Raw genomic sequence first — 15,280 nt, forward strand, 5'->3', positions numbered from 1 at the left:
GTCATGGCCCGGAAGAAAGAATAATAATCCGTGGATCCGGGGACGAAGGGGAAAATTTATAGCGCACGGAAAACCCGTGATTGCAAAGCAAAACAAAAAAAAAAGAGAAAAATTGCGCGTGGGCGTTGCGGCGTGAAAATCGTGAATGTACCGTTATTGCGCGTTGTTTTTCCATACACAGTCAAACCACACCAACGACACAACAAACCTGCCGCGTCGTCGTTACGTTTCGAACCCAGAAGTCAACAGCTGACAGCAGCGGAGTGTAGGATTCCTTTGTTTGAGCTGACTCGGTCGAAGAGGTACTGAACCGAACGGATAGAAACGGTGCGGTCTCGAGGGTATGAAATGATATATCATTAGCGCGGCAGTCGCAGACAAAGCGGCCATCGTTGGTCGGTGCACTAAAAGATTGAAGTGTTGTTGTTTGGATAGTACACACGCGGTTTTACTACTACCTACTACAACACAGGCAACTTAGATACACATGCTACTCTCTCGTGTTGTAGTAGTACATGTAAAAACAAACCTCAAGTTGGGTTTTGGAGCGGGGCCTGCCTCGAGCAGAGATCAAATCAACGGATAGTCATTCGCCAGTGAACAGTGAAGCAGTGAAAACCTTCCCGCGGACTCGGAAAATAAAACGGGTTTTGGAAAACTGTCTGTCGAGGAAAAGTTTGCCAAAACAGTGTTGTGAGCCATTTCTTTGTTTCATAGTGTAGTGCGCAATAAGCGAAAGTAAGAACGAAATCGTCGGATAGATCGGTGGTGCTTAGTGGAATATTTATCTAACTTTAGTGCAGACTAAAGTGTGATCAAGTAGTTGATAGTTTTTTGCAAGCCAATATTCAGAATGAGGCCCCCATCGCACTTTGGTAACGACATTACCAACACCGCCGCCAACGATGGCAATAACAACAGCGGAAGCGGAGACGACAACAACAACAACAATAACAATCGGAACACAATTGTGGCTAGGCTAACGGAAATGGGTGCAACCATGATGTTCCCGAAAATTGCTGGACGTGGTATCATACGAGTCGTAGAACGATGTGATGATGCCAAAGAGAACAATAATCTAGGTAAATATATATACTAAAAAAGTTCACACTAACTCACATCGTTGCACGGTGAGCTGTGCGTAAATAATTAGATTTTAAAGCAAAAAAGTTCAGCACGTGCGGATATTGTGCAAAAATTTATTGCTGACGAGCGAGACTCGAATTAGTTTCAGCTACGTTGAGCTCAGCATGTGCGAACATGGTTTGTCGGAACATGTTGGCAAGAATCGCGTCTAAAGTATTGGTCTGGATCGAGGTGAAGGGGAAAGATTACCGAAACAAAGCAGGTTGCAATAAAAGCGAAATGTTGTGAAAAGGAAAAAAACACCACCCCGAGTGCCGCTCCATCGAATCGAAGACCAGCTCAGGCGTCGAGGTCACGGTGCGGTTTCTCGCTAAAGGCACCTTAGCCGTAGTCGTCTTTTAAGCAGCGTCGGTTGGCCACTTTGCCAGTGCACGATTGCACGATGCAGTATGTATTTACTAATAAGTACCGATACCCCCCGATATGTTCGTTATTTTGCAAAAATATGAGAGGGTTTTACGGTTGATTGAGGAACCGTTCATCGTGATTGTCCAGCGAAGGTGATCTAAATTGTTAAATTTGTTTACGATATATGCATAATGGAACGTAGTAAATGCTTCAAATTGTAGCGTCGCTTACGAGTTAGGTATTCATCCATTATTGTATCTTAAGTGCTGATTGAAAATCGTAGACGCATAAACTAGTAGATGAGGATTTTATGATAACTAATTTCCTTAAAGCGGTTGGGCCAAATTGTTCGTTTTTTAGTTCAATCTCGTTTAATACCTATTATAATACAATCATATTAACCTGAATCAGCCCAATGATGCCATATTGCATCTATTGATACATACTTCTCGTAATAAAAATAAAAACAAATGGTGTGTCCATGATTAGTAAACATTGTTTCGGAGCATAGTTGATGCAAATTGATAGAAAATGTCATATTAAGTTGGTCACCCTTGTACATTGACGCATTAGCTAGTCAAGGATTAAAATTGGATTTGTTTTACGGGATAATTCTGGCCTGATTTGGGTTAATGGTGTTATAACACAAAAGGCGTCGCCGTCGAGTGTATCATTTTCTTGGTGAAAACACACTACGTTCCCGTCTAAAATAGCAACACCGTCAGCACCAAACCAAGTATTCGTCATACTTCGACAAGCAGTTGACATGCTGAGAATTACATTAACATTTTAGATATTCCCATCCAAAATACCAAAAAAGACCCAGTTTGCATCAAACAGGAATGTACAGAGCTCACGGAAACCAATCCATGTTGGCGTCCCGCAGGAGCCCTACATGGAGAACGGTCTGGAAATTGCCTAGTGTCACTTAATACCAGCCTATTCTCATCAAAATTGTCGAAAACTTAATACGTGGTCATACGCTTCCCTGAGAAAAAAAACTGCTAAGACAGACAAATTGCAATACCTATAAGACAAAAAACATTCACATTGCAGGTTAAACTTTTCAAATATTTAGGAGTTTTTTTATATCCGACACTTCCGTGGGATTTCTGGAAAAACTTGGCTAAACCTGTCTACTACTTTCCAATTCCGTAACATTTACGTACTTTAATAATATTTTTAGTATATTTTAATATTTAATTTGTTTCGAATAATCTATTGGATTAAGATCAGGGGACTGTGCCGGCTGCTGCCTGCGTCAATTTTGTTATCTTCAGACCATTTCTTGGTCTATCGGGCAATATGTTTTGGGTCATTATTTTTCATAAACCGTCGTTTTAATGGCATTTCTCATTCCTCCTGTAGCAGCACTGCAAGATTTCCAAGATCTTAGTTGATTAGCGCATTTATTTAGAAGATTAAATCAATCTCGTATCAGGAGCTCCCAGATCATGATATTTAATCCTTCATTTTTAAGCCATTTTATTATATACTGAGGTTTGAAAGCAGTATCTATAGGACGGAGAACACAGCGTTTTCCATCGGATCGAATCAAATTCACTTCTGTTTCATCAGACCATAGAATATTCCGCCATTTATTACCCTTTTCGATCCTGTCCTTGGCAAATTGCAGTTGAGTTTGGATATAATGCCGCGTGAGCTTAGGGACTTTCCTCGAATTCCTAGCGATCAACTGCTTCTTAACAAACCGTCTCTGAATTGTTCTGAAACTCACTGGCAAACTCAGTTTATTCGATGCTTATTCGATTATATTCGATGCTACCTTGGACGGATCAATATTGGGCAACCGTTTGATATGACCGTCCTGATCCATAGCTGTGGTTTTCCGTCCCGCTCAATGATAATAAAGCATCGGTTAGACAAATCGTATGAGTATTTTGGTATTACAAGGTGCGGCAGGAAAAATTTACAAATTAATTTCAATGAATGACATCCTCAAGACGTTTCCAGAAGCTAGAACACGCCTCAAATCGAACATAGTCCTCCGATATCCGCAGTCATATGCGCGTTATGACAAACTTCAAGGTCTTCACACTAGGGTGAGAGGGGTTTTGCAAGCTTATGCTTCAACATACGCCTAAATCGAATAATCCAACGGGTTAAAAAGCTCCGGACTGCTAAGGGGCCACAAATCTTTCAGGCTAAAACGAACATGTGTACTATCAGCCATCATTGGATCCGATTTGACGTGGGACATGACGCTCCATCCTGTTGTGGGGCAATATATTGATCCTCAGAGAAATTGGTCTTTACACAAAGATGCACTTGGTCCTTCAAAATAGCGATATACATTTCCGTATTGATTTTAATACTAGCATCAATGAAAACAGACGACATTTTCAAACCGTAGGACCCAACCATACCAAACATCATGACATGACACATTTCACTGTAGCTCTGGAAGATGCGTGCAAATTGTCTTTGATGATTCTTCGCATGGATTTTTCAGAATTTTCGGGTTCCTTGGCAACTTTCCTTATGGAACGTACTGGGATGCGAGCAATCTTTGCACGAAATGGTTTGATTACGTTTGGCATACGTGCAAACCATGGACCTCCACTTCCACGCTTCCGATGCTTAAGATCATCCTGTGGAGACATTTTAATCCGAATAGCTGTGACCAAATGGAATCCTACCACCTTGGCAATCTAAATCGGTGTTTTTTGGGCGAGCCGCAAACTCGTAGTCACTTCTTTGACGTATATTTTCAAAATTTGCAATAAAACGATTCCGATGTTCTGATACAGCACTTGAAAGTAAACGTGAACAAATACACTGACAACAAAAATAATTCACTACTTACACAACTTAGTTCTTACTTCTACCAGCATAGAGCAGGAGTGACTCTTGCCGGAATTACTTACTTACTTACTTAAGTGGCTTGCCGTCCTAAGACAAAGCCTGTTGGACAAGGTTTCTCCAATTTACTCGCTTGTGAGCTACCGCTCTCCGATTCCTTGGACACCGCGTACTCTCCGCCAGATCTCGCTCGACCAGGCTTATCACAGCACTGTGTACCATCCATCGTAGATTGATCAGTTTGATGAGCTCCCTGGGGAAGCTGTTCTCGTCCATGATTGTCCATAGCTTTTTTCGGTCGATGGTATCATATGCGGCTTTGAAGTCAACGAACAAATGGCGCGTGAGAACTCTAATTTTCTATTCAGCCGCAGTTTAAATATTAGATCCGTTATAGACCGACCTTTGACGAAGCCGAAGCGCTGATAAGTTTCCACACCAGTTTCTGTACGCAATTGGTGATAGTCGGTGGAAAATGATTTGGGTCAGCATTTTATGGGCGGCATCAAGAATGGTGATCGCTCGATAGTTCTCACAATTCAACTTGTCGCCCTTTTTGTAGATCGGTCGTCTTCTGTTTGTGTCTTTCCACGTTCTGACGAGTGACACTGCACATTCTCCTAATCCATCACTCCCTACATCCATTGTCAAACTAATCGTGGCGCTTATTCCGTGCCACATGCCCAATGGAGCTCCCCGCTACACTGATCATGGATGTTTAGATGGTGCTCCAACAGACCTCGAGAGGGCACTATGGTCGAAAAAGCAAAAATTCCAGACAAAAATCAATATCTCGAAAACCATTGGCTCTACATATTTCATGTATTCAGAAGATTTTGTTTAGAAAAAATGACCTATCTTTTGGTAAAATTAGTCATTAGGGTGATCCACTTTTACTCGTTATAAATTTTTTAACTTTTTAGTCTTGCGATATAGAGCAATTCTTTCTACTACAAAGTTGTAAATAATTTATTTTGCAGAAACTTTGCTGAAGGAACAAAAATTGTATCTCATCTCTGTATCGCTATACAACGAATTTTCTAGATTAAGTCAGGGTGAATCTTGAAAAAGCAGTTTTTTTTGCTCTAACTTTTTTATTTGAAACCCAATTTAAAAACTGTGTTCCGATGACTTTTAGAGCGTAAAATGATGCATTTTTTAAACCTTTTAGATAGTTGCTATCTGTTGTCTGAAGCAAGATATAGAGGTTTTCGATTCATAATATTATAGTTTTCCACGGCATCTCACACCTCCGTTGGCACATATTTTCGAAAACGAAATGAATGATTTAAAAGTACGTATCTGGATCTACAAAATGCATGTATTGACATTTTTCCACACTTCTCCTGTTCTGTAGAAAACGCATTTGAAAAGTGAGTATTTTTCCATATTCAGCCCGCAGTGGTCCAAAGGTTCACCAATATCTACGATCCGCAGGACCTGGGGAAAAGTTGGGTACAAATTCTGTTATAATTGGTTCCCATTCTAGCTTGTTTTGTTCCATGGACCCGTAAGCGTTACTTTAAGGGCCATCCCTTACCTGATTTTTTGCTCTGGAGACACTATAAACACGTTTGTTTCATTACTTTGTTCTGCCGTCCCCTCCATCTATTGTAAAAAAAAAACTACCGTTCTAAAAAACAGTTATAAAAAAAGAACACAGAACACAGTTTTTAAATTGGGTTTCAAATAAAAAAGTTAGAGAAAAAAAACTGCTTTTTCAAGATTCACCCTGACTTAATCTAGAAAATTCGTTGTATAGCGATACAGAGATGAGATACAATTTTTGTTCCTTCAGCAAAGTTTCTGCAAAATAAATTATTTACAACTTTGTAGTAGAAAGTATTGCTCTATATCGCAAGACTAAAAAGTTAAAAAAATTATAACGAGTAAAAGTCGACCACCCTAATGACTAATTTTACCAAAAGATAGGTCATTTTTTCTAAACAAAATCTTCTAAATACATGAAATATGTAGAGCCAATGGTTTTCGAGATATTGATTTTTGTCTGGAATTTTTGCTTTTTCGACCATAGTGGAGGGGCTTCGTCCAGCTCGTCCTCTTCTGGCAACGCAGTTTCGAGTGAGTGCGCGTGGTTTACGGCAACGTCGGGCTGCTTCAACCGCGCCAAATCTAACCGAAGCTGGCGTCGTGTTCACAACGGAGAGTTTGGGGCGAATATTAACCATCACTAGATAGTGATCTGAGTCAACGTTAGCGCTTCGATAGAATCTGACGTCGATAATGTCAGAGAAGTGCCGACCGTCGATTACAACGTGGTCGATCTGTGATTCTATCTGATTTGCTGACTTTCAGGTGTGCTTGTGTAGGATTCTGTGCTGAAAGAAGGTATTAGTTACGGCCATGTTCATGGTGGACGCAAAGTTAATAAGCCTTATATCCATTTCATTGATCAGATGGTGTGCACTTAATCCTCCAATCACCGATTTGTATTCCTCACCCTGGCCAACATGAGCATTGAAATCCCTGATGACGATTTTGATATCATGTTTTAGGCAGCGGTTGTATTCGCTCTCACAGTGCGTAATTCTGAGGTGAGGGCTGTGCACGTTGTTGATGTTTATGTTGAAGAAGCGGCCCTTGAGTCCGCTCAATCACCGTTGAGGTATTCCAGCACACCTTCTGCAGTGCTACGATGTCGAATTTGCGACTCTTCAACACGTCGGAGAGCACTCGAGTGTTCCCTTGGAAGTTGAGATCGGTAGTTTCACGTCCCGAGTTTCCAATCCATAGTTCTTTTCGTCGCGTGTATCTATTCCAATTGTTCAAGCTCGAATTTTCTTGTTCTACGTCCATTGCTCCATTCATGGTGGCGGCTTGCAAAGCCTGCAACACCAACCCTCTGTTTCATAGGAGGTACAACGAAACTTGAAAGAGCCCTCCTTCCCTGTCGGCATACGACCTTGGCTTCCACCGGGGTTGGTTTCCAGATCGCCACCACGGTTGCTCGTATCCCGGCTTATACCATGAGGAGGTAGGGATGGAAGTTGCTGAATAAGAGGCTGCGGACCATCGTAGGGTCAATTTTGGGACTACAGGTGCGCAAGGCAACGACGGTACACAATTCTCAGACGTATCAAGAATTCCCTCCATTGTAGTCGGTTCTGGGTTACTCGTCACCAACTCGTATTGGCACACGCATGTAACCTTAAACCTGGCTTCAAGCCAGATTTACTTTCCGTCAGACTTTACTGATCTGTTTGATTTTAACGAAAAGTTAAAAAAAATTCGCGAAAAGGTTCACAGCCTTGGTCATTGCTGGTAATTGTAGGTAATGCTACCGAAACTAAAGCCATTGAATTTATCGTTTGCGCTTTAAAAACAGTCATAATTTAGAGGTGAATGCACAAAAATATAAAGCGTCTCAAATAACAATAACAACAAAAACAACACTCATAATTCTCAATCCAAGTCTTACAAGATATTACAAGTTTGGTAGGCACCACTCAGTCGCAATTGTCAAGCGAGATGAAGTTTTAGGGGAAACAATGCTAAATGAAAATCTCATACCACACTGTGTGGTTTATATCAGAATAAATTTTTATAATATATAAACTAGTGTATGTACAAAATCGTAGTGCAGAAACGGTTCAAATATATTCAAGCCTGTTGCAAGTTTCTAGAGTGTTAGACCCAAATGAAAATTCGCAATTATGATATCAATGACTAATTTATTATGATACAAAGTTTAAAATCGTTATGTCATTGACTACAATCCTTCCAAAGTTATACAGTTACAGTTGCATACATGTCATTAGACATCATCAACAATTCGTAGTATGTATTTTCATTGGCACTAGATTCGTCCAGTAGCATACAATCCTCCCTTTACCATCACGATTTCGTTGACCTGTGTAAGCCATAACTGGCAGCTAGGGGCATAGATCAATTCCATAAAAGGCACCTCGGAGGACATCCAGATGCTGCCGGGCTGATAAACTTCCTGCTTGTACTTCACTGCGAAGCGCTTATACGTTCGATCGGGGGTACCTTACGGTTTTCACCTTGTTCGCAAAAACCATAGGCGCCATCCTGGCGGGTGGCTTTTTTGTAGTCGATTCTATTACTGCCCCCGACTGGTCATATAGGTTTCTTCGATTTAAACCATTTTAAAGCAATGTAGCAAGACACGAATGACAATCAATGAAGCGCGACCACCCTAACCGGTACCGCATAAATTAATACGTGAAGATATAATTCGCTACCATTTACGGCACACTATCCACTATCGGGAACTCCCGGTGTGAGCAGGCTTCTTCTGGTGCTTTTCAGCACCTGAGGCGCAGCTTTAGATCTTGTTTATGAAGTGAGCGTAAAATGATCTCACGTTTAACTTTTCGACAATCAAATCATAAATCGCTGCTTTTGAGTCTATGGTTCATATCACATGTTGGTAGCAGAGCAATAATTAGAGCTTTAACCCTCCCAACTGCTGCTGTTGTTTTTGACGAACAGAAATAAAGCGGTTTTCGTGCACCAGGAAACGAACGTTCGCTGTGAACATAGCTTTGTCTAAAATCCGGTTACAGTCACAACCACAATCATGCACTACAGCTGATTTATGAATGCAGCACTGGTAATTTGAAATATTCTGGTTTGCTTTTTAAAAGCCTTTTTTCAAAGTCACACCAACCATTATGCAAAATCTGTTATTTCACCCTGTTTCTAAATTGACTTAATTAAGATAGACAGCTGCATCATTATATTTATTTGGATGCTGTATTTTTTGGGAATAATATGATAAAATGTCTACTACTGTCTCAATCTATTTTTATAAATGGTGAAAACAGAATATTTACGACCTGATTTATTAATTGTTATTGTAACATCAAACTTGCAATATAATATTACAGTGGACCAGTAATATCCTGTAACCTGTAACAAAACAATACAACAGGATGTAACTTCAGATCTATCTCAAAGCACATAGGTATAGGCCCAACTCGGCAGGAAACTTACATCATACTGATTTAAAGCTTCGAGCAGACATTGGCCCAAAGTGCGCGACGACCTTCCATCTTCAAACCAGCAGACCACAACCAAAATTTTCCACTCGTTCACTCGTGTTTTCATCACCGCTGTTGCTCAGTGCACCGAGTGAAACACCTAACGGGGCACCACTGACAGCACAATCGCGACCTACCCCAACATCTAACCGACAAAACATGGAAAATTAATTGCCTGCACACGATCGGCGCTGACTCTGCGCGACCGCGCGCTGCCGACGGTCTTTGCAAAATTGCCGATGCTCGTCTCCTTCTCCTGAGCATATGGCCGGCGCATAGCAAGCAGATAAGATTGCACTCTCTGGTCGGACAGTCCCCGCACCTCTGCCAGCCGCCACGCGCCGATGTCTTGCCGTGCAGATGTTGAAATGATTAAAAGTCTTAACTTTTTGTGCTACCAATTTTGTCTCTACTTTGTTTACTTGATTGATTATCTTTGGGTTAATTTTCTGTTTGCTCAATTTGGCCAATCCAAATCAATCGTGCACGGTGCTAATTATTATAAACCAGTAAACAAGGCGCCGTTTGCACAGCTTAATCCTTTGATATTGCTCCAGCGAAGGACTTTTAATAGCGCTGGTACTTCAGAGGTCTTCTCTATTAAGACACTCTCCACTTCTCCAACTGAAGTTTGAATCGCAAAGCTTCATTAATTGTACCGATATCTGACTCGTTACCGGTCGGTGCCGTATGATGCAAAGTCGTTGCAGTTGTATCTCTTTTTTTTTCAACTGTTCAAGCATTATAACGCGCAATGAAAGAAAAAAAAATAGTTTCGCTTTTGAAATTCTCAGCTCCATTCAACAGTAACTGAAACTTTATGTAATATGTTTTTGTACAGCGCTTCGAGCTTTTTGTTTCTTTCATGCACGCAAAAATTAAATCTCACTAAACTGTTGCCAATCGACGCCCGGTCATGTATGTAGTGTAGCTGTACGATGATAGGTACGTATTAGCTCATCATTAGGCCGTAACAAAAAGGTTTAAACAAAAGCTAGCGCTATGGAGAAGGAAAACAAAACGAAATGCGGTAAACTTTTTAATTGGTGTGGGAAATTCGTCGTTTATCTGGTAGTCGCTGTTTGCACCAGTTTCCTGGTTGTGAAAAATTAAGTCACTATGATTGTGATTATCTACTATTGCCCCCATAACACCGGTTAATAAGGTATCGAAAGATTTTGGCAACAAGCCCGAAAAATTTATGTTACCCAAATCCAGAGGTGGGCACCGCTAACCGAAATTTTAGCTTCGCTAACAGCTAATTCGCTAAATCAAAACGTTAGCTTCGATAACCGCTAACCGCTAAATCAATCAACAATTTAGCGGAAGCTAACGCTAACCGCTAACAGCTAAATTTGTAAGCACTGTAGAATCAACATTACTTAAGCGAAAAGCGCTGATTTCGGCAATAAAAGATAATTTTTGTTTCAAAGGTAGTAATAAAATTTCAAGTTTTTAGTAAAAATACAATGAAATCAGAATAAAGGGAATTAGCAGGTAGAAAATTTGCAAAAACATATTTTGTTGATAATAATTGTCCTTGGTTGTTGTGAAAACTTTATTGCGTTGATACTTGGCCCAACACTTATGAATTTATTAAACTAGTGATGTTCGAGAAAATTGAAAAATCTCCCTTGATGTTTTCAGTGAATGTAGGTGGCCTCGATTTTTTTTAAATATCGATTTATTTGAGCCCGCGTACAAAAGTAGTCCTCTACGGACTTGAAACAGCAACTTTGTTTACGGAAGTGCACTTGCCGTATTTGAACGGAAGGTATTGCGAACTATTTTTGGCGGAGTACAAACGGATAGCGGAGAGTGGCATAGGCGTATGCACCATGAGTTGTAGTCACTATTTGGAAAAAGTTGGGAGACTACTGTGGGCCGGTCACATCGCAAGGATACCGAACGATTGTGCAGTAAAATCTGTTCTCTACAAGAGCCCCACTGGCACCAGGAATAGAGGGGCCAAACGAGTTAGATGGCTTGACCAGGTTGAAGCCGACTTTCATGTGCCGAGACGCGTAACGATTTGGAAACGAGTAGCCCAGGACTCAGGGGTGACATTGCGATTCTCGTTTCGAGTGATTTTGGTTCGTTTCGACCACGTTAAACGAATGGGCGAAACGAACCAAAATCACTCGAAACGAGAATCGCAATGTCACCCCAGAAGTACAATGGAGAGGAATTCTTGATACGGTAAGAGCCACCCTGGCTCTTGGCTGGTAAAGTACGTACAAAAGTTTGGAATTTGGAACCCTTCAACCGAAGCCTGTGTGATATTTCTCACAAATTTTCCTTCTGCCAAAAAAAGTTAGCGGTTTATTTAGCGGTACATAAATTTAGCGGAAGCTAACAAAAACGCTAACGGTTATAAAAATTAGCGAAAACGCTAACCGCTAACCAAAATGTTAGCTGAGCTAATTAGCTGTTAGCGGATTAGCGGAATTGTGCCCACCTCTGCCCAAATCGAACAGTATTTCATTATTTTATGTTGCTGTCAATATTGATTATCCAATGCCTAGCTAAGGTGTAACTCTCTATGCATCAAAAAGCTCACCAAACGTGTTTTTGTGAACGATAGAATATGTTCGTCATTGAGCAGCAGCCAGAATAAGCCCACCTAACCCCAAAACACCTTTTTAAATCTTTTGACATGTATTCTACCTTCTGCTTGTCACTCTGAAATTGTCAACAAATACGTGAAACTGACTGACTCCTATTTATAAGGTGCTGTCTATAATAGTTAACCTGATAGAGTAAGGAGGAGTAAAAGTGCGATGAGGATAAAAGTGCGATTCAATTATTTATCGGTGCATATTCCAAGCAAATTGACTACATTGGCATGAATGAGTGACTACTTTGACAGCTTGAATCTAACGTCAACTTTGGTTGCTTCTGAATTTCTGAGTCTGGAGTTTCTGAGTTATGTGCAAATGTTATTTTAGGGCGGTTTTGATGTAATTTTTCGTTATACGGCAAATACGGTATCAATAGGAGGATATTACTTGTTGAAAAATTTTAGCCGCGTTTTACATCATTCACATATCTGTTTTGAAAAAACGGCGAAAAGAATTTACAAAATATATTTCGCAATAGGATCGTAGCAACTGGGCCTACAATTGTCCTGTACTCTAACAGCTGGCTGCGAAGTCTGTCGTATAAAAACAGAAGGTCAAGTTTCGATAACGGAATGTAGCACCCAGGCTTTGCTTTGCTATTTCGCTTTTCCATAAATTCATCAAACCCCGTCAAGCGATTACCGGGGTAAAAGTGCGATTAACAAACGGGGCAAAAGTGCGATTCATGGACGAGGCAAAAATGTATAGCTATTATATACAGCTTATGCACTATATTACAGATACTAGGAATGGAAGATCTGCAGAAAACTGGGTACTCTACAGATGTTGGCCGATGGAAAACAATGTTTTTCCGCTGATGAAACAAAAAACAAACGTTTGGAAATGTTTCGATCTAACGGAGGCTGCAATACACCAGCACAAAATAGAAAAGGTGCAAATTGAGAATATTCCTTACCGAAACATACCACAGATTGAAGATAATATGGTTTTGTTACCTACTGCTGTGCTAATTTCTTGGATTCGAGCCTCGCATTTTTGCCCCGCGGTATTCGTACTTTTGCCCCGCTAGTAGGGTAAAAGTGCGAATCGGCACTTGATCAGAGGAATGAAGAATTTATTTTGCATAACACTATTATTTCAGATGATTTCTAGTTGAATGTAAAGACATTGAGTTACTGCATCACTATAAAATATATTTTGTTGTTGTCCTTTTTTATATCTCACGAAAATTGGTGACTTTGAACTTCAAACATCGCATTTATGCCCCGCCCTACTCTATAGCGCAATTTATATTCATTAGGCCATTGCAAATTATTTTTAAAGTTTTTATCCCCACGCCCTTCAAAATTGGTTCCAAAAATCGGGGGGCAACAAATTTTTTGTTAAACTTGAGTAAAAATTGTTGGATAAAATCTATTATTTGTGGGTTTTACGGCCTTAAGAACTCGAAAAAAGAGTTCACGGAGTGTTAACGCTTCTAGCACGAAACAAAAGTGGAAGTACAAATAATGTAATTTCCGAAAATCGGCAAAAAAAGTTACATATTACTATTAAATTATATATCCTACAATGGCTAGTATTCCAATGCGATCCAAAGTCTTGACATAACTATGATAATTCTACGCTAAGAATTTTTTCCCGGTTAGTGCTAAAGTTTACGAGAGCTGTTTATGAGACCAGCAATCATACTCAAAACAAAGTCACAATATCGGCTTCTCAAATTTAATGGCTTTGCTGGGCTGCATGTCATAAGTCGCATGCTCAATGGTACACGATTTAGGCTGTAAGTCATTATCCTCTAACAATTCAACAAACATGCGAGCCAGCTATAGCATACAGCAGTAGGTTTTGAATATTCGTTTTCTTATGTTTCTTGAATTGTGCTTTCCATGGTTGATCCATCATAAAAATAAATTAAAACACCAAGGACGACATCTTCATTTCCGAAATATCTGATGACTTCTAGCAACTTCAAAGCTCAATATAAAGTTACTAGCCAATGCAGCTTCGACGGATTATTTTTATGTCTGTAAAAGCCTGCCACAGAGTTGTCGAGACAAACATCTTTAACTAAATTGAACCAACACTTTTAAGAAGTATTGAAGAGGCTTCAACAGCAATGAACGTTTGCTAGGTCAAAAGTGCTTTCAACATTAAACTATGTTTATAAATGGTTAATAGCCCAGCCCAATCATTATGTACTAGTTATCAATTTTATTCATTCCCGTGATCAATTACACTCAGCAGGTTATTTCAAATGTTTATCAGAAAAAAATATTAGTTTAAGAAGATTCGTAGTAGTAGTCGTAGTAGTAAACCGTTATAAAAATAAATAAACCGTTAAAATGGTAAATGCCAGTTGGTTTATATTGCCTCTGAGCCAAATTTTTGAAAAATCGCTGAACAAATTTTTATGTTACGCCCTGTTAATTTTTTATTTATTACACTAGCTGACCCGACAAACTTCGGATTGCCACAAATTAAACTGTGTTGTACACAAGCATGGAAAAATTCATTCACTCACATTATTTTTGGTGAATATATTGCTTGCTTCGAAGTATTGCTTTCAATCATTCTCGCTCACATGCAAGCTCTCGAACAGAACCCTACAAAGTGAATTCACCGATGAATTGCCGACCAACAGCAGAGAGAATGCGAATGATTCAAACAAGATCGGAACTGTTGTATCGAGGTTCATTTAGAATCGTTTGAATCAAAAGATTGTGTTGGAAAGAATCATCTGCGAACCATGATTGCGAATCCAAATGATTGCGTTCAACGATCTTCTTACTGAACGAAATAAAAGAATGTTTGCTGTTGGGTTGGTAAAGCGCAAACCGCGCAATGCGTAGCTATGCAAGGAATATTCAATGTAGTTTTTAAACTAAGGCACTGACTGAAACTTATATTTTAGCAGATTTTGTAATGGTATTGACGGAATAATCCTGCCATTTTTGTTTTATGTATTTAGGTATCGCCCATTATTAACAGGCTCAATAAAAATGAAATGATGTAAATTGGTCGTGCGGGCTTTGTGTGACCAATCTGAACATTAAATTATTTTATTTCATGTTTTAGCATGTTAACGATGTTGGTCACGTATGGCATCAAGTAAAACAATTTTCAAAGTGATTTTTGCTGCATATCAGTGACGGTTAGATGTACAGTAGACTCTCGGAACGGTTAATTGATTGGGGATCAGGTCGATTAACTTTTGACGTAGGACTACGTCTTTGTTTACTATACTGGGACTGGGTAGCACTTTGTGAAAATGAAAATAGAAGTATAACGTTTGAATGAAAGATTTCAAATGGTAATAACTACTAAACTACTGAACGAAACTGAACAACTTAT

General features: G+C 39.8%; 1 protein-coding gene across 1 annotated transcript in view; it reads left to right on the forward strand.

The window, feature by feature from the left end:
* Positions 1-427: 427 nt before the first annotated feature.
* The window catches only part of LOC128742470 (leucine-rich repeat-containing protein 20), a 35,518-nt gene continuing 20,665 nt past the window's right edge, over positions 428-15,280 (forward strand). Inside the window, exon 1 of the mRNA XM_053838840.1 lies at positions 428-1,082. Within this exon, the coding sequence (XP_053694815.1) occupies positions 854-1,082 (229 nt within the window). The 5' untranslated portion in view covers positions 428-853. The remainder of the gene's footprint in view (positions 1,083-15,280) is intronic.

The sequence above is a fragment of the Sabethes cyaneus genome, chromosome 3, assembly GCF_943734655.1.
Source record: "Sabethes cyaneus chromosome 3, idSabCyanKW18_F2, whole genome shotgun sequence".
NCBI lineage: Eukaryota > Metazoa > Arthropoda > Insecta > Diptera > Culicidae > Sabethes > Sabethes cyaneus.